Source organism: Mus caroli, chromosome 4 (genome assembly GCF_900094665.2).
Source record: "Mus caroli chromosome 4, CAROLI_EIJ_v1.1, whole genome shotgun sequence".
NCBI classification, from domain to species: Eukaryota; Metazoa; Chordata; class Mammalia; order Rodentia; family Muridae; genus Mus; species Mus caroli.
The window spans coordinates 81419399-81438154 of record NC_034573.1 but is presented as its reverse complement, the minus strand read 5'-3'; the positions used below and the strand labels follow the sequence as shown (position 1 = coordinate 81438154).

The window sequence follows — 18756 nt, the reverse complement described above, 5'->3', positions numbered from 1 at the left end:
AAAACAGTGCCTTCTCTTTCAATGAGACAGACAACATGTTAACTTCAGGATGCACTGTAAATATCTACCTTGATTTTCAGATTTGGATAATTCACAGTGTGACAATGCCTAACAGTTAACATCACATATTGTGCTAGAGATGTTGAAAACAACCAGCAGGAGGGCCTCAAGGTCATCATCTGAGCATTGACTCTCATGGTACTGATGAAATAGACATCCTCATTCATTTGTATTGATCCTTATATAGTTGTACAAGGATATGTTGAAAAATCAAACTCACAATCTGTACTTCTTAGATAATCATGAGTCTGTCTTTGTTCTGTGAAACCTGTATAATTAAAAATGCAGTCTGGTTTCTAAACAGAGCTTCAGAAGTGATCTGGTTGCTAGATAGTCAGAGCTAAGAAATTCTCTGGACCATCTGGGTCTGACTCCCTCCCTCCACTTATGGATTCCTTATCTCCTCTGAGTGCTGCTCTCTCAGCAATGTTCAGGGGAAGAACATCCAATTGTTCTACTATTAAAGCACAGGACAAGCTTGATCAATAGCTCAAGCTACTATACCTAGCAAAATTATCAATTAGCATAGATGGAGAAACCAAGATATTCTATGACAAAACCAAATTTAAACAATATCTTTCCACAAATCCAGCCCTACAAAGAATAATAGAAGGAAAACGCCAACACAAGGAGGGAAACTACACCTCAGAAAAAGCAAGAAAGATAGCCAAACAAACTATTCCTTAATATCTCTTAACATCAGTGAACCCATTCCCCAATAAAAAGACATAGACTAACAGACTGAATATGTAAATAGGACCCAGCATTTTGCTGCATACAGGAAACACATCTCAGTGTCAAAGCCAGACACTACCTCAGAGTAAAGGGCTGGAAAACAATTTCCCAAGCAAATGGTCCCAAGAAACAACCTGGAATAGCCATTGTAATATCAAATAAAATCAACATCCCAAAAGTTTTCACAAAGGATAAGGAAGGACACTTCATACTTATCAAAGGAAAATCCTACCAAGAAGAATTCTCAATTCTGAACAACTATGCTCCAACTGCAAGGGCACCCACATTAATAAAAGAAATTTTACTAAAGCTCAAAGCACACATAGCACCTCACTCAATAATAGTGGGAGACTTCAACACCCCACTCCCATCAATGGATAGATCATGGAAACACAAACTAAACAGAAGCACAGAAAAACTAACATAAGTTGTGAACCAAATATATTTAATAGATCTCTATAGAACATTTCAACAAAAGAATATACCTTCTTTGCAGCACCTCATGGTACCTTCTTCAAAACTGACTATATAATCGGTCACAAAACAGGCCTCAACAGATACAAGAAGATTGAAATAAACTCATGCATCCTATCAGATCACCACAGACTTAGGCTGATCTTCAAAGGCAACAAAAACAAAAGAAACCCACATACACATGGAAGCTGAACAACGCCCTATTCAATGATAACCTGGTCAAGGAAGAATTAAAGAAAGAGATTAAAGACTTTTTAGAATTTAATGAAAATGAAGCTACAACATACCCAAACTTATGGGACACAATGAAAGCAGTGCTAAGGAGGAAAATTCCCAGCTCCATAAAGAAACTGGAGAGAGTATATACTAGCAGCTTAACAGCACACTTGAAAGCTCTAGAACAAAAAGAAGCAAATACATCCAAGAGGAATAGATGGCAGGAAATAATCAAATTCAGGGCTGAAGTCAATCAAGTAGAAACAACAAAAAAAAAAAAACTATACAAAAATCAACAAAACCAGAAGCTGGTTCTTTTGAGAAAATCAACAAGACAGATAAAACTCTTAGCCAGACTAAACAGAGGGCACAGAGACAGTATTCAAAGTAACAAAATCAATAATAAAAAGGGAGATATAACAACAGAAACTGAGGAAATTTAAAAAAAAATCAGATCCTACTACAAAAGCCTATACTCAACAAAACTGGGAAATTTGGATGAAACAGACAATTTTCTAGACAGATACCAAGTACCAAAGTTAAATCAGGACCAGATAAATCATCTAAACAGCCTTGTAGCCCCTAAAAAAATTGAAGCAGTCATTAAAAGTCTTCCAGCTTAAAAAAAAAAGCCCAGGACATGGGTTTAGTGCAGAATTCTATCAGACCTTCAAAGAAGACCTAATACCAATTCTCATCAAACTATTCCATAAAATAGAAACAGAAGGAACACTACCCATTTGTTATATGAAGCCATAGTTACACTGATACCAAAACCTCACAAAGAATCAACAAAGAAAGAGAACCTCAGACCAATTTCCCTTATGAGTATTGATGCAAAAAATAATAAAATATCAATAAAATTCTTGAAAATCAAATCCAAGAACAGATTAAAATGATCATTCACCACATTCAAGTAGGCTTCATCACAGAGATGCAGGGATGGTTCAATATATGGGAGTCCATCAATATAACCCACTACATAAACAAACTGAAAGAAAAAAAACACATGATCATTTCATTACATGCTGAAAAGGCATTTGACAAAACTCAACATCCCTTCATGTCAAAAGTCTTAGAACAATCAGGAATTCAAGGCCCATACCTAAACATAATAAAAGCAATATACAGCAAACCATTAGCCAATATCAACATGAATGGAGAGAAACTTGAAGCAATCCCATTAAAATCATGGACTAGACAAGGCTGCCCACTCTCTCCCTACCTATTCAATATAGTACTTGAAGTTCTAGCCAGAGCAATTAGACAACAAAAGGAGGTCAAAGGGATCCAAATTTGTAAGAAAGAAGTCAAAATATCACTATTTGCAGATGATAGGATAGGATACTTAAGCAACCCCCAAAATTCTACCAGAGAACTCCTAAACCTGATAAACAACTTCAGCAAAGTGGCTGAATATAAAGTCACATCAAACAAATCTGTAGCCTTTCTCTACTCAAAGGATAAACTGGCTGAGATATAAATTAGGGAAATGACACTTTTCACAAGAGTCACAAATAATATAAAATACCTTGGTACAACTCTAACCTAAGTAAAAGATCTGTATGACAAGAAGTTCAAGTCTCTGGAGAAAGAAATTGAAGATCTCAGAAGGTGGAAAGATCTCCCATTCTTAGGATTGGCTGGATTAATATAGTAAAAATGGTCATCTTGTCAAAAGCAATCTACAGATTCAATGCAATCCCCATAAAAATGACAACTCAATTCTTTATAGAGTTAGAAAGTGCAATTCTCAAATTCATTTGGGATAACAAATAAGTCAGATTAGCAAAACTATTCTCAACTATTCTCATCTGGGGAAAATCACTATTCCTGAACTCAAGCTGTACTACAGAGCAATAGTGATAAAAACTGCATGGTATTGGTACAGAAACAGGAAGTTAGATCAATGGAATAGAATTGAAGACCCAGAGATGAACCCACACACCTATGGTTAGTTGATCTTTGACAAAGGAGCTAAAACCATCCAGTGGAAAAAAGACAGCATTTTCAAGAAATGGTGCTGGTTTAACTCATGGTCAGCATGTAGAAGAATGCAAATCGATTCATTCTTATGTTCTGTACAAAGTTCAAGTTCTAGTGGATCAAGTACCTCCATATAAAACCAGATACACTAAATCTAATAGAACAGAAAGTGGGGAAGCACCTCGAACACATGGACACAGGGGAAAATTTCCTGAACAGAAAAGCAATGGCTTAGGCTCTAAGATTAAGAATGGAAAAATGGGACCTCATAATATTGCAAAGCTTCTGTAAGGCAAAGGACTGTCAATAGGATACAACATCAGATTGGGAAAAGATCTTTACCAATCTTACATCTGAAAAAGGGCTAATATTCAATATATATAAAGAACTCAAGAAGTTAGACTCCAGAGAACCAAATAACCCTATTAAAAAATGGGCAACAGAGCTAAAAGAATTCTCAACTGAGGAATACCGAATGCCTGAGAAGCACCTAAAGAAATGTTAAACATCTTTTGTCATCAGGGAAGTGCAAATCAAAACAACCCTGAGATTCTACCTCACACCAGTAAGAATGACTAAGTTCAAAAACTCAAGTGACAGCAGATGCTGGTGAGGATGTAGAGAAAGAGGAACACTCCTCCATTGTTGGTGGGACTGCAAGCCGCTAGAACCACTCTGTAAATCAGTCTGGCGATTCCTCAGAAAATTGGACATAGTATTACCTGAGGATCCAGGTATACCACTCCTGGGCATATACCCAAAAGATGATCCAACATATAACAATGACACATACTCCATTATGTTCATCACAGCCTTATTTATAATCACTAGAAGGTAGAAAGAACCTAGATTTTTTTTTTTTTTTTTTTTTNTTTTTAAAACAGGAATGGATACAGAAAATGTGGTACATTTACACAAAGGTGTACTACTCAGCTATTAAAAACAATGACTTCATGAAATTCTTAGGCAAATGGATGGAACTAGAAAATACCATGCTGATTGAGGTAACCCAGTCACAAAAGAACTCACATGGCAAACACTCACTGATAAGTGGATATTAGCCCCAAAGCTCGGAACACCCAAAATGTAATTCACAGACCACATTAAGCTCAAGAAGGAAGACCAAAGTGGGTCCTTTGGTCCTTTTTAGAATGGGTAACAAAATACTAATGGGAAGAAATAGGGAGACAAAATGTGGAGCAGAGATGGAAGGAAAGTCCATCCAGAGACTGCCCTACCTGGGAATCCATCCCATATAAAGACACCAAACCCACTCATTATTGTAGTTGTGAAGAAATGCTTGCTGAAAGGAGCCTGATATAGCTGTCTCCCAAGAGGCTCTGCCAGAGCCTGACATATACAGATGTGGATGCTTGCAGCCAACCATTGGACTGAGCATGGGGTCACCAATAGAGGAATTAGCGAAAGGACTGGAGGAGATGGAGAGTTTTTCAACCCTATAGGTAGAACAATAATATCAACTAACCAGACCCCGCAGAGCTCCCACAGACTAAACCACCAACCAAAGAGTACACATGGATGGACCCATGGCTTCAGCTGCATATGTAGCAGAGGATGGCCTTGTCAGGCATCAATGGGAGGAGAGGCCCTTGGTCCTGTGAAGGCTCGATGCCCTACTGTAAGGGAATGCAAGGGTAGGGTGCTGGGAATGGGTGGGCAAGCACCCTCATAAAAGCAGGGGGAGAGAGATGTGATAGGGGTTTCTGGAGGGGAAACCCAGAAATGGGATAACATTTGAAATGTAAATAAATAAAATACCCAATATAAAAAAGGAAATACAAGCAGAACAGACTTTATTTTTGCTATTATACCTATAACTCCAATCTAAAGAATCCGAAGAATGTCTCCTTCAAAACAAACTCATTTATTATATGACAATATGTTTTTAGACTGGCAGTATATGCAGTTCGGAAGCATCCCAGACAAACACAAAATATCTGAATTGATCTTTTTATAAACAGCAAAGATAAATAGTTAACTTCTTTTACTATATGTTTCATCATCTATACTATAAAGTAGTAAAAGGTTATTTTATTCACTCATTCTTATTTACTGGGTTCTATTAAGCCAGAGGTTTACCATGTATGAGTATGTATCTTTGAACTACATTTCAGAGAGCTATAAAATTATTGTAAGGAATGGCCTTGACTATCCCGGACAGTCAGAGTTTGTCAATGGTCTCTCTTCATCCTGCACTAATTGTATTGTCTGAATTTGCTCAGAGCCAGATACCCCAAAAAGATTTTGAAGTGATGGCCTCATGTAGCTATCTGTTTATTTTTGCTTAATAAAGGAGACTTCCAAATAGGGCCAGATAAAATTAATTGTCGGATTTACTTAAAGGACTCAACATAATTTTCACAGGAAAAGACATAAAGTGAAAATGCAGAAAGCCCTCAAGAATGCAGCACAGTGAGAAAAAATCCAAAAGTGAGAGATACAGTGGCAGCAACTGCCCCATTAGGTTCATCTGGCTGGAACTGTGTCAAACAGTGGTGCTGGCTTCATGACTCTTACCATATTTCGTGGATATGGCTGTGCTAATAATCCACTGAGAAGGTTATGATAGGAAAATAGTGGCCAGTTTCCTGCTCTGTGTATCTACAGAAGGTACAATGTGTCTGATAGAAAACCAATTTGCACACAATTATAGTACTTAGTCCATATGTATAAAATGATGAGAAAAATACAGCTATGAACAATTAAATGCTTACATATGCATAGTGTTTTACATGAAGCTTGACCCCCACACTGCTTTTCACCAATATGAAAGATTTAAGAACAGAGAAAGGAAATGAGTACTTATCAGCTATGAGCATGTTCATGTCCAGGAATGTGTGCCTTTATGTACATGAGTACAGGGCCATTTAGCAGATCATGGGTAGCCTCTTAATGACCTAACTCCTGAGGCTGAGTCATTCCCTTTGACAAGAGACCTCAATTGCTAATATGAACTCATCTTGGAGTAGGAATACTTGCTGTCTTCTCAGTTTGAAGAAGGGGTTGTGTCTAGGTCTTCCAGTCTGCAGTCATAGCCATGATCAATTCATATGTGCAAGTGTGCTGTTGTATTGTGAACAAACTCTTGCTGTTGTCATCCTCTCTTTCTGACTCTTACAATCACTCCACTACATCTTCCGAATCCTGAACCTTGGGAAGGGATTGTGTAATAGAGATGTCCTACTTAGGACCAATAACTCCTGCAATCTTCATTCCTGCATAGTGACCAATCTGGCCACCTAATGCAAAAGGAACCTTTTCTGATGAGGGTTGAGAGATGCAGTAATCTATCACAAGTAGGACACCTCCACCATGGCTCATTTCTTTCCATAGTACTTCTGCTATTTACATCTTTCTGATCTGTATGATGGTGTATCTATGACTTGCTTGGTGGGAGAACTGGGTTCTGATGATGCCAAGTAACCTTGATTTCTGTTGCTTGTCTTCTTATGCTTGTCTCTTGCCTTCTGGTTATTTCTAGTGCTACCTGCCCTCACTGTATCTGACTAGAGCCTGTCCCTCCTGTGATTCTGGTTGTGTCAGAACTCCTCAGAGTCCAGCTATCTCTGTGATCCTGTGATCATGGGATTCTGTGATTCTATGATCCAGGGTGCGTTAGAGCACCTGGGAGTAGAGTTTCCTCTGGATATTGTGGGCCTAACTGCAGAGTTTGTGTCCAAGGTCTGCTCAGGGCACTGGCTCAGACCAGAAGGAACTTGTACCACTGGCCAGGCAGGGTTCCTGAGTGCCTGGATCTTGCTTGTTCCAGTTACTCCCTGATGTTGGGGCAGTTATGGCCTCCTCCCCTATGATCCTATGATCCTGGGCATGTTAGAGTGCCTGGGAGTCGAGCTTCCTGTGGGTGTTGTGGGACTGACTGCAGATTTTGTGCCCAAGGTCTGCTCTTATATCTTCTTTAATATATCAAACCATCATATGTAATTAAATTGTTTTGTATTCAATTACGTTTTACTCAATAAATCACTTTTGCTTTGTTACTTTCATATGTATTCAAAAACTTTAAATGTTTTAAACATTGTACTGTACATCATAAACATTACACAAATGAGCAATGTCTAAAAATAAGATTGAATAGTGCATAGTATTTACACAAAACTTACAGCTTCATTTGTACTTCTCTCCAGTATTTAGGATTTGTCTAGATTTATAGCACAATGCTGTGCAGTAGAAAGCCATATAATCTTGCTCCTGTCACATTCCTTAGTCCTCTTTGACACAATATTTCCTGGATTTCCTGGAATAATCTTCCATCTGACTTCCCTGTCCTCCAGTACCAATCATCTACTCTCATCTTCGATGAGTTTAACTGTTTTGGGTTCTAAGTATGAGTGAGATCAAGTACAGCAGTACATATAGATGAAGAAAAATGTCATCCTGCCTATATAGCACAGACAAACAGACCAAGAAAAAAAAATAGGAATTACCTCTATTCATAATAGCCTCAAGAACCAGCCCTTGAAATAAATCCCAGGAGGAAAGTGAAAGGCCTATAAAATTAATCTTTTGAAACAACACTATTTCCTCTCAATTGTTTGTGCCTTTCTCCTCTTTTTCTACTTCATTCTTCTACCTCCTACTCCCCCACCCCACCCTGCTACTCCTTTTCCTCCTTCTTCTTGATCCTTCTACTTATGCACAGTACAGTGCCATCTCTTGGAGCAGGAGTAGTCTCCCTCAGGGGTCCTATCCCTGAGGATAACTGAATGTCTTTTTCCCAGCAGCTACCAGTTGCCATTGTTCCTCATCTACAGGTAGAATTGACTGTTTTCCAAGCTGGGATTTTTGTCTGGGTTGGCATTTACTCAGTCATAGTGACTCTCCATACATTTGTATAACAACTCTACTGTGTTCAAGAACACGGCTTTGTTGTCCTTATCCACTGCATCTGTTTATTACAAGCACTCTGCCTCCCCTTGTGCAGTGATCCTTGATGACATGAAATCAACCTTTTATTTTCTGCTCAGTGACCAATTGTGGGTCCCTGTATTTATTGGCATGGACTGAAAGAGCTTTCTGTGGCAAAAGTTGGCCAATGTAGAAACCTTCTCTTACATATAAGCTGTAATTTCAAATTGGGTATTATGATAGTATGAGTACAACACAAAATGCCTTTATTCTTTGGTATCTTCATGATTCCTCATGTATTTTTAAAAGTGATGCTTCTGGGAGAAACATTATTGAAGGTGTAAGAGCAGATGAATTTTATGTCCAGGATGTCCCAATCACAGAAGCACAGAGTGGAGATCGATGTAATAAGCATGATGTTTATTGATCTGATGTGTTGGGGCCATTCTGCAATCAGGGTAGAGGCAACCCCAAATCTCCTAGACACACACTTTTTATACAGTATGTGGGTAGACCTTGATAACAACATGAGTTGGTTTAAGTCCATTGTTGGCCCGAGCTGACCTTTTCATTCCCCCCTTTAGAAATGGTAATTAGCCTCTCCCTTCCAGAGAGGCAAGTGTCTTTTCATGACCTTCCTTAAGCAGCTTTGATGGTCTGGAGTGAAGTCTTATTCACCAGAAGAGGGAACTGAAACATTCTTGGTTATTATCTGCACCTGCCTTGCTTTCTTGTAAAGCCTGTTTTGCTGGGACATTCTGGGAAGGGAGTATTCAACACAACCTTCTAGTGGAAGGTACCCAGCATGCTATTCTAGCAAGGTCTTTCAGGTCATCTTATGTTCTCTAAGATCACACATTCCCACAAAGGTTTAATTTGAATTGTATTGAACCTGAACATCACTTGAAAATATAATCATTTTTCATAACATTATTCTATTTAATTACCATAGACCTTGTTATTTTTATCTTAATCCCAAAATTGTTGCTACTGCTTTGTCGTTTGGTTGATGAATCAGTTCCTTTTTTGGCTTTTATTTCCAATGACATCATATTTTTGGTTTAGTGACACAAACCAACACCAGGGTTTTCTTTCTAGGAAAGTAGAAACAAGAAATAAAACAGAAGTGGAGACTTCTTTTTGCTCTATCACCAACACTTTTCTTTTATCAGGAAAGATAAAGGAATAAATGAAAATTATAGACAGTAGAGGCACTGAAAGCCCTTGCTGTGTGTCAGAACTGCCTAAAGATTTTGGCCATTAGAAACATTGCACACACAAGATTAATCACTGAATTCAATATTAAGTAAGAAGGCTGACAAATTATATAGGCATCTGTGTCCTAGACAGAAACTGAAAGTCAAACTACACATAAATGCATATATTGTACACGATGCACTGTATATACAATGCATAATAGCAGTACGCACTATATAAAATTATGTACGCATGCGCACACACACACAGCTTTCCCCCTAATAGACTCCCAGTACCTCCCTGTTGTCCCAGACCCCACCTTTCAGTTTCACTGCCATTGTGTCATCCTTGCTGATGCAGAAAGTCCCAGTGTGTGCAGCTCATTTGTACCTCATTAACCAGCGCTGCTCACTGTGCAACTGGTTTTTTCCTACTTCTGACTAGAATTTTTTTCTGAAAATGTATAACCACTAGTTCAAGGTTTGAATGCAAGTCACATGTATAAGAATCTCCTCTGATATCTAGAAATTAAGAGAATGTTCGTTTAATGACTTAATGCTGTTTTGAAAAAAAGAAGGAAAGGAAAGGAAAGGAAAGGAAAGGAAAGGAAAGGAAAGGAAAGGAAAGGAAAGGAAAGGAAAGGAAAGGAAAGGAAAGGAAAGGGAAAAGATACAAAGAAAGAAGAAACAAAGAAAAAGGAACCAAATCTTCAAATTATGAGAAAAATTTAGGGAAGAAGATCACCACCTACTGGCCATGCCCTGCAAAGAACAAACAGTCCAACTCTGGTTCTTCTCTATAGAATTCTGATTCCTGGCAGAGTTTCTTCCTCACTAAAACAGACTTTCCCCCAGAAGAACCAACTTTAGATTAGAAAGCTCCATTCCCTTCAATTCTCTGAGAGAGAAAAAACCATCTTAGGTCCTCAAAGGTCATTTCTTCTGAACAATGGACATCTAAATGTGTACAAAAAGCCCTTTTGTGTCCTTTCTCTCAAATCTTCAGTAATGGGAATTCTCTGGAGAAGAAGGAGTCTCTGTGCAGTCCTCACAGTAGTGATTCACAACCAAACTCACATCATTTTGAGCATTTTATAAACAATGTGGAATGTGTTGTAAAACTGAGAAAACCATCCCTGAGCTAGGAATGCTATAAAATAACACCTGAACACACTGAAGAGATTCTCCACCTGCTGCTTGGCCTGCTGATACCAGCGATGGCGTGTTTGGAAAATGCATTGATTTATGACTGTCCTTTAATCTGTGACTTCCAAGAGTCCAAGTAACCTATTCTACAATGGCACATACCACATGGTGTATTCCAAATCTGTGCTCAAGTCCATGGTCACTTTTAATTGATGTGTAGTTACCTAATTCTTAGTCCTTTTGAAGGGAGATGTGTGCTATACATTGGCATAGCTCAGCATATCAGAAGATTTTAGTAGATATTGGACCATATTACAACATTATGTTTATAAGAATAAAAATTTCAAGTTAACCAAAATGATCATAATATTAGGTAATATTTTAACAGTACTCACAACAGTTCTAGAGAGCTACTTTGCTATCACAGATAGTCATGGAGCCTGGTTATTGCCATGTTTCCTAAGCATGTAGACCTTGACACCAAAGGAAAGTAAGCATTCATTGTGGGACCAGAGGAAATGCACTGAGATACCCTGTATGTGTTTGTTAACACAGACAGGCAAGCTAGTATTTTACCAATGACCATGGTTTAATATCACATAATTGTGTTTGCAAAACCAAGGTTATATTATATACTTTGCCTGAGTCAATGCATCCTTTGTCACACTGAAGTTCTTTTATCTTCATGATGTTTCAGTTAGGAATTGATGTTCTTAGTGCTTCTGTTTCAGCATCCCATGCAGAAAGTCTTACTTGCCAGTGGGATGAAGCTTATTCACCGCTTTCTCTTCCATCAGACTCAGTGCACCACCTCATATATCAAGGTCCTTGATATGCAATTGAGTTTTTTTTTTTAAAACAGGATGATGAATATGGATCCATTTCCATGCTTCTACATGCAACCATCTAGTTAGATGAGCACCATGTTTTGAAGGTGGTCTCCTATTTCTAGTGTGTACTTTCGTGATCTAAGATAAAAACAAGGTGTCAGTATTTGTGAGGACTTACATCTGGGTCTTCAATTCTATTCCATAGATCAACCAGATGTTTTTATTCCAAGCCCATGGTCATTTTACTATTATAGTTCTGTAATATGTTGTGAGTGCAAGGATGCTGACACCTGTACCAGTTCTTTTCTTTTTCAGTATTGCTATATACCTTGGACTCACTTTATGAATAATAATAAATTTTAATTAACTGTAATATATAATTGTTAAAGTGTTTTAGGTTATAAAAGCCCTATTGTACATACATGCTGTCTATTCCCCCTTGCATGTGCATACAGTGGGGTCAGATGTCAATCAGTGTCAAGTTTTTACCTCAGTCACTCTCTACCTCATTTTCTGTGACAGCATCTCTCACTTAATCTAGGGCTCACAATTGCAGTCAGAATGGTTGGCCTGTGAGCTTGGGATGGCTGTTCTTATATATCTACTTGACTACATGTGGAATTGACAGAAACCCTAATATGTATGGCCACACTTCTGAGGTACTTTTGCTTAACTTGGAGTGGGAAAATAATCTGGATCTTTGAGATGTTAAGACTCAGCTCGCCGGGCGTGGTGGCGCACGCCTTTAATCCCAGCACTCGGGAGGCAGAGGCAGGCGGATTTCTGAGTTCGAGGCCAGCCTGGNCTACAAAGNGAGNGCCAGGACAACCAGGGCTACACAGAGAAACCCTGTCTCGAAAAAAAAAAAAAAAAAAAGACTCAGCTCTATTCTGAGCCAGACCTCCTGCTGTAATCCTATGTATGTACATGAAGAAAGGAAGCTTTTGCTGTTTGCATGTGTGTTCTCATCTTGCCAGCAAATCCATTCATTTTACTAGTATTAGAGTCTATTGTTTTTGGATTTCAGAATATAATCAACACCTGCTAAGAAATCTACCCATGTGGGATGACAATTACTATATTGTGGGACATTCCACACATAGGCAGCCATTTTTTTTTTGCACTAGCTGGATCATAACTCATTCTAATACAAACACACACACACACATCACACATCACACATGCACACACACACACAACCACCAACAAATTGAAAATTACAGGAACAGTCAAGGGTCACTAATATCTCCCAATAGACTCAGCTCCTCAATGAAAAGACACAGGCTAATAGAATGGATGCATAAACAGGATTCATCATTCTTCTATATACAAGAACTATACCTCGGCAACAAAAATAGGCATTACCTTAGAGTAAAGAAGGGCTTGTAATAAGGTTTTCCAAGCAAATCGTCCCAAAAAACAAGCTCAAGTAGCAATTCTAATATGTCATAAAATAGATTTCCATTCAAAAGTAGTCAAAAGAGAAAGGGAAGGGCATTTCATACTCATCAATGCAAAAATCCACCAGTAGAACATTTCAATTCTGAACAACTATGTGACAAATATAAGGGTATCCACATTCCTAAAAGAACCATTACTAAAGCTTAAACAACACATTGAACATCATGAGCTAATAGTGGGAGACTTCAACACTTGATTCTGATCAATGAACAGGTCACTGAGACAGAAACTAAACAAATATGAAAGTAACAGACATTATAAATCAAATGGACCTTACAGATATTAACCACCTTTATGGAATAATTTGAAAGAATTGTTTCATTACAAGAGTTGTGTACATTTCAGACAGAAAGTGTTTAAATATACTGTAATTTTTTTTCAAGACAGGGTTTCTCTGTGTAGCCCTGGCTGTCCTGGAACTCACTCTATAGACCAGGCTGGCCTCAAACTCAGAGATTCGCCTGTCTCTGCCTCCCAAGTGCTAGAATTAAAGGCATGCGCCAACATGCCCGGCTTATACTGTAATAATTAATGACAATTCTAGTTAGAAAAAGAAAATCTGAAAACCTGTAAAAAACATCTTTCAGAGGGAAGCAGTGAAAGAGGAAGCAATAGGGAAAGCCACAATGGTTTTAAAAATGTCCAAACTTAGTCAGAGAATGAGTTAAAAAAAAAAAAAGTAAAAAGACAATGGTGAAATAAGGGGAGGGGATTCAGAAAGTAAAATGAAAAAATCTAGTGTTTGCTCTATTTAAGACACATCCACACAGGATGGTCTTCAGAGAATCTAGAGGGGAAGGTTCAGGACCAAACAGAATCAATAGCATCTGCAAGATCTAAAATGGCTAGGCATTGTGCTTTCCTGATGGCCCTCATAGTGATGAGCTACTGGTCAACCTGTTCTCTAGGGAGTGATCTGCCTCAGACACAAAACCTAAGGAACAAGAAAGCCTTGACACTCCTAGAACAAATGAGAAGACTCTCCCCTGTCTTCTGTCTAAAGTACAGAAAGGACTTTGGATTCCCCTTGGAGAAGGTGGATGCCCAGCATATCCAGAAGGCTCAAGCCATCCCTGTTCTCCTTGAGCTGACCCAGCAGGTCCTGAACATCTTCACATCAAAGGACTCATCTGCTGCTTGGGATGCAACCATTCTAGACTCATTCTGCAATAACCTCCATCAGCAGCTCAATGACCTCAAAGCCTGTCTGATGCAGCAAGTGGGGGTGCAGGAACCTCCCCTGACCCAGGAAAACTCCCTTCTAGCTGTGAGGAAATATTTCCACGGGATCACTGTGTACCTGAGAGAGAAGAAACACAGCCCCTGTGCCTGGGAGGTGGTCAGAACAGAAGTCTGGAGAGCCCTGTCTTCTTGCTGGCAAGACTGAATGAGATGAATGAGTCCTCAGCCAAAGTGGAGAGGACACTCCTGTACTAGGACACTGCATCTCACTTTATAAGCTCTTCTATTTAGTCTCATTTATTTTGCAATGAATACAATCAGCCTGCCTAGATGTTTCAGCAAACTGACCAAATTTTGTCTACATGTAAAAGCATTTGTTCCTGCATTCCTTTGGTTATATTTATTTGTTTATCTCATTAATTTGATTTGATGTATTTATATGCAGTCTTACAGTGTTATTTTCTTTAAATAGCACACATCATATGTAATTAAAATTATTGGTTATTCAAATAAATTTGCTTTGTAAAACACCCTGATTAGTTAATTCAGTATCTCTTCAAACTTTTCCTTTGTTCGTAACAGTTTTCGCCACAGCATTCAAACTGTACAAATGAACTCTACTCAAAACTCAGACTGGATAATGTTTCTACACACCCTAAAGCTTTCCCTCTGTGTCTCTCCTGCATAAGGTATTCCTTCAATATAGCCAGCATACTGTGCAGTAGAAAGCCAGAGAATCTTGCTATTGCCACACTGTATCTTAGTCCTTTTTGCCCTAATATTTTCCAGTGTAATTTTCCATCTGAATTTCCTGACCTCTGGTACCCATCATCTACTCTCACCTTTGATGAGTTTAACTGTTTTGGGTTCTAAGTATGAGTGAGAGCAGGTACAACAGTACAAAATAGATCATGATAAATGGTTGACTTGCCTATATAGCACAGAAAAGCATGCCAAGAAACAGGGAGCCAGCCCTTGGAATAAATCCTACCAGGTAAGTAAACTGACTCTAAACTCTTCAAACGCTTTGAAACACCACTATTCCCTCTAAACTTTATGGACATTTCTCTTTTTTGTTTATTCTACTCCTCCTCCCCTTCCTCCTCTCCTCTCCTCTCCTCTCCTCTCCTCTCCTCTCTTCCCCTCTCCTCTTCTATCCTTTCCTTTCCTCCCTCCCTTCCTTCCTCCTTCCCTTTTTCCTTCTCTTCCTCTTCCTCCTTCACCTTTTTTCTTCTAGCTGTTCATGTTACAGTGCCATCTCCTTGAGCATGGGTAGCCTCTCTCAGGAGACCCATCCCTGAGGATAACTGAATCTCTCTCACACAGCAGCCATCAGTTTGCTGTAGCTCCTCAGCTACTGGTGACATTGTCTCCATTTTTTCAAGATATTATTTTGGCTGTCTTGGTCTTGTTGATTCATTCATGCCTACTTTCAGGTTACTTGTACAACAACTCTGTTGTGTCCAAGAACACCGCATTCATCCATGGTTTCTGGCTCTTACAATTTATTGTAGTCATCCACTATATCTGACTCTTACAACGTTTCTATTCCCTCTTCCTTAATGATCCTTGAGGTCAGGAAATCAGCCTTTTAATTTCTGCTCAGTGAGCAGTTGCGGGTCTCTGTGTTTATTGGCAAGAGCTAGTGCAGGAACCCTCTCTTAGACATGTGCCTGTAGTTTAAAATCAGACATTTTGACACTATGAACACAACACTGTTTTAGTCATTGGTATCTTCATGGTTCCATATGTATTTTTAAAGTGATACTTCTGTGAGAAATATGATTGAAATCTTGATTTAGATTGCACTGAACCTGAGGTCACTTGAAAATATAGTAACTTTCATAACTTTCTTTAATGTAATCAATATAGATCTTGTACATTTCATGTTAATAGCTAACATTGTTTCTACTACTTTGTTGTTTGGATTACTTGCATCCATTACTTGCACTATGAAACAACTTCAGATATCACTTTGCTCAGAAATTATATATTGTAATATTGTGATTCACATCCCACATTGAATAACTTGTTTTTATTCAACAGAATTTGAATATTGACACAGGAACAGAAGGACTGAGACAGGAACTCAGGCTGAGGACACAAAGTGCTGAGCTATCATTCCTTCACACATAACCAGACTTTAGTCAATGCACACCCAATCCACAAGGAACATCTGGTCCAAATGAGAAGGACTCTATCATGAATTATATTTCATGGACCATCAAACAACTGTCCATGAAATATAATTGAGTACAATAACATCATGCAAGATGGAGACAGCTAAGTTTTTCCGCCTCAAAAATGAGAGTATGACCATTGCCACATTCAGTTCTCTCTGTCTGCCGTTCCTAAGTCACAGTGATCAGTACCCATTGATGTAGAGAAGGACAAAGAAACATCTTAACTAAGGAAAGCAGTTGACCCCAGTGATCTGGCTAACATCTTGCTATATCAATGAGCTTCATGGCCAGTGTGAGGCACTGACAGGAAGGCATTGTGTACAGGCTAGTATATGTAAATACACACACACACACATCTGAGTGTGTGTGTGAGAGAGAGACAAACAGACAGAAAAGGATGGAGAATTTTCTTGTTTGATAAAAAGACTCTGGGTGGAGCATTGCGGAGTTCACCACAGTCTGTCTCTCCATGCTGTGTTTGTGCGTAAAGCTAACAAATCAGTGTCCCTGAAGGGCAGGGTGCCTGGGATCAATGCAGATCCATACCTGCATTGAGAAGCTAGAACTGCTTCTACTGTCATTTGATAGAAACATTTTTAATAGAGACAGTACCATACTACAATATCATGTGCATAAGAATAAATTTTGAATTTCACAAATATGATTGGATAATAAGGTAATATTTTAATTGTACTCACAATAGCTCTGGAGAACTATTTCATTATCACAGACAGTCATGGAGCCTGGACAGTGCCATGTTGCCTAAGCAGTGTTGTTGTGGTAAATCTCCAACCCAAATATGCCCCGGCAGTGAAAACACAATCAGTCAATATGAATACATGCTGTGCACCTAGATTGGGCAGATCTACCACTACACTACCATCTTCCACATCTATGAGACCCCTTAGAACTTGTGGTTTCTCCAGGCCATTTGCTTCTGTTCCATTTTTCTTCTTCCTCTTCCTATGCATCCTCTCTCTCTCTCTCTTTCTCTCTCTCTCTCTCTCTCTCTCTCTCTCTCTCTCTCCCTCCCTCCCTCCCTCCCTCCCTCCCATTTTCCCCTTCTTCTTCTCTCTCTCCCCACTTTCTGCTCCACTTTCCCTTTATCTGCCTAATCACCAGCCCTCTTTTATTTTACAAATTAAAGTGGGAAGCAGGTTTACAGGAAATCACCTGAGTGCTGACTCATTCCTTGTTCGAAACACCTCACAGGAGAACAGAATTAACATCAAATATAATTAGCCTCAGGGCTATCCACAACACAGTGTGGTCTTTGACACAAATGGATGGTGAACTTTGACCATAGGTAAAGCATTGAGCAACTGTGTATGTGTTTATGAACATAGACAGGCAAACTAGTATCTTACCAATGAGCATGATTTAATATCAGATAACTGTGTTTGTAAAACCAAGATAACATCTTTATACAGTTTGCCTGATAAATGTCATCCTTTGTCACACTGAAGACTTTTAGCTTCAAGATGTCTCATTTAGCGACTACTTGTTTTAATTTTCTGCTTTCAGCATCCTATACAGAAAGTCCTTGAGACTTGCCAATGAGCTGAAACCTATTCTCCACTTTCTCTTCTGTCAGATTCAGTGCACCATGTCATATAATACATGATTGTCGTGTCGTACTAGCTTGTAAAATCCCTTTTGTATACACATACTTGTGTGCTTTCATTTGCATGTGCACACAGAGGGACCAGATGTCAATCAATGTCAGGTTTTTATCTCAATCACTCTCTACATCACTTAAGCTAGGGCTCACCATAGCTACTTGACTGACTGGTCTTTGAGATTGTGTTTGTTATTCTTGGTTGTCTGCTTGACTACATGTAACATTACCTGAAACCCCAAAAGGTATCACACACATATGTAAGCTAGTTTTTCTTACTTTGGAGAGGGAAGATCTACATTAAGATAGGAAGACACAACAGTATTGTTGATTTTTGAGATGAGAAGGCTCACCTCTACCTTGAGCCAGATCTTCTGCTGGAAGCATATATATGAATATATGAATTCAGGAAGCTTTTCCTCCCTTTTGCATCTATGTTCTCCACATGCTAGCATGTCCATTCCTTCATTGGTGTTAGAGTCTTCTTTAGGCTTGTCACATCTACTCAATACCAGCTAAGAATCACCTACGTCCAGGCTTTCACATGGATTCTGGGAAACCAATCAGGTGTTTCTGCATTTACTAAAAGTGTATTTCTGACTTGGAAAAGCCTCCATTGCCTATTTTTTAAAAATATTTTTATTAGGTATTTTCCTCATTTACATTTCCAATGCTATCCAAAAAGTCCCCCATACCCTCCCCCCCACTCCCCTACCCACCCACTCCCCCTTTTTGGCCCTGGAGTTCCCCTGTATCGGGGCATATAAATTTTTCAAGTCCAA

At 38.9% G+C, this 18756-nt stretch overlaps 1 protein-coding gene across 1 annotated transcript; it reads left to right on the top strand.

The window, feature by feature from the left end:
• Nucleotides 1–13832: 13832 nt before the first annotated feature.
• LOC110293025 (interferon alpha-1-like) lies at nt 13833–14378 on the top strand. Its single transcript, XM_021160768.1, has one exon. It carries the CDS (start codon nt 13833–13835, stop codon nt 14376–14378), a length of 546 nt encoding a protein of 181 aa, XP_021016427.1.
• The last annotated feature ends 4378 nt before the right edge of the window (nt 14379–18756 follow it).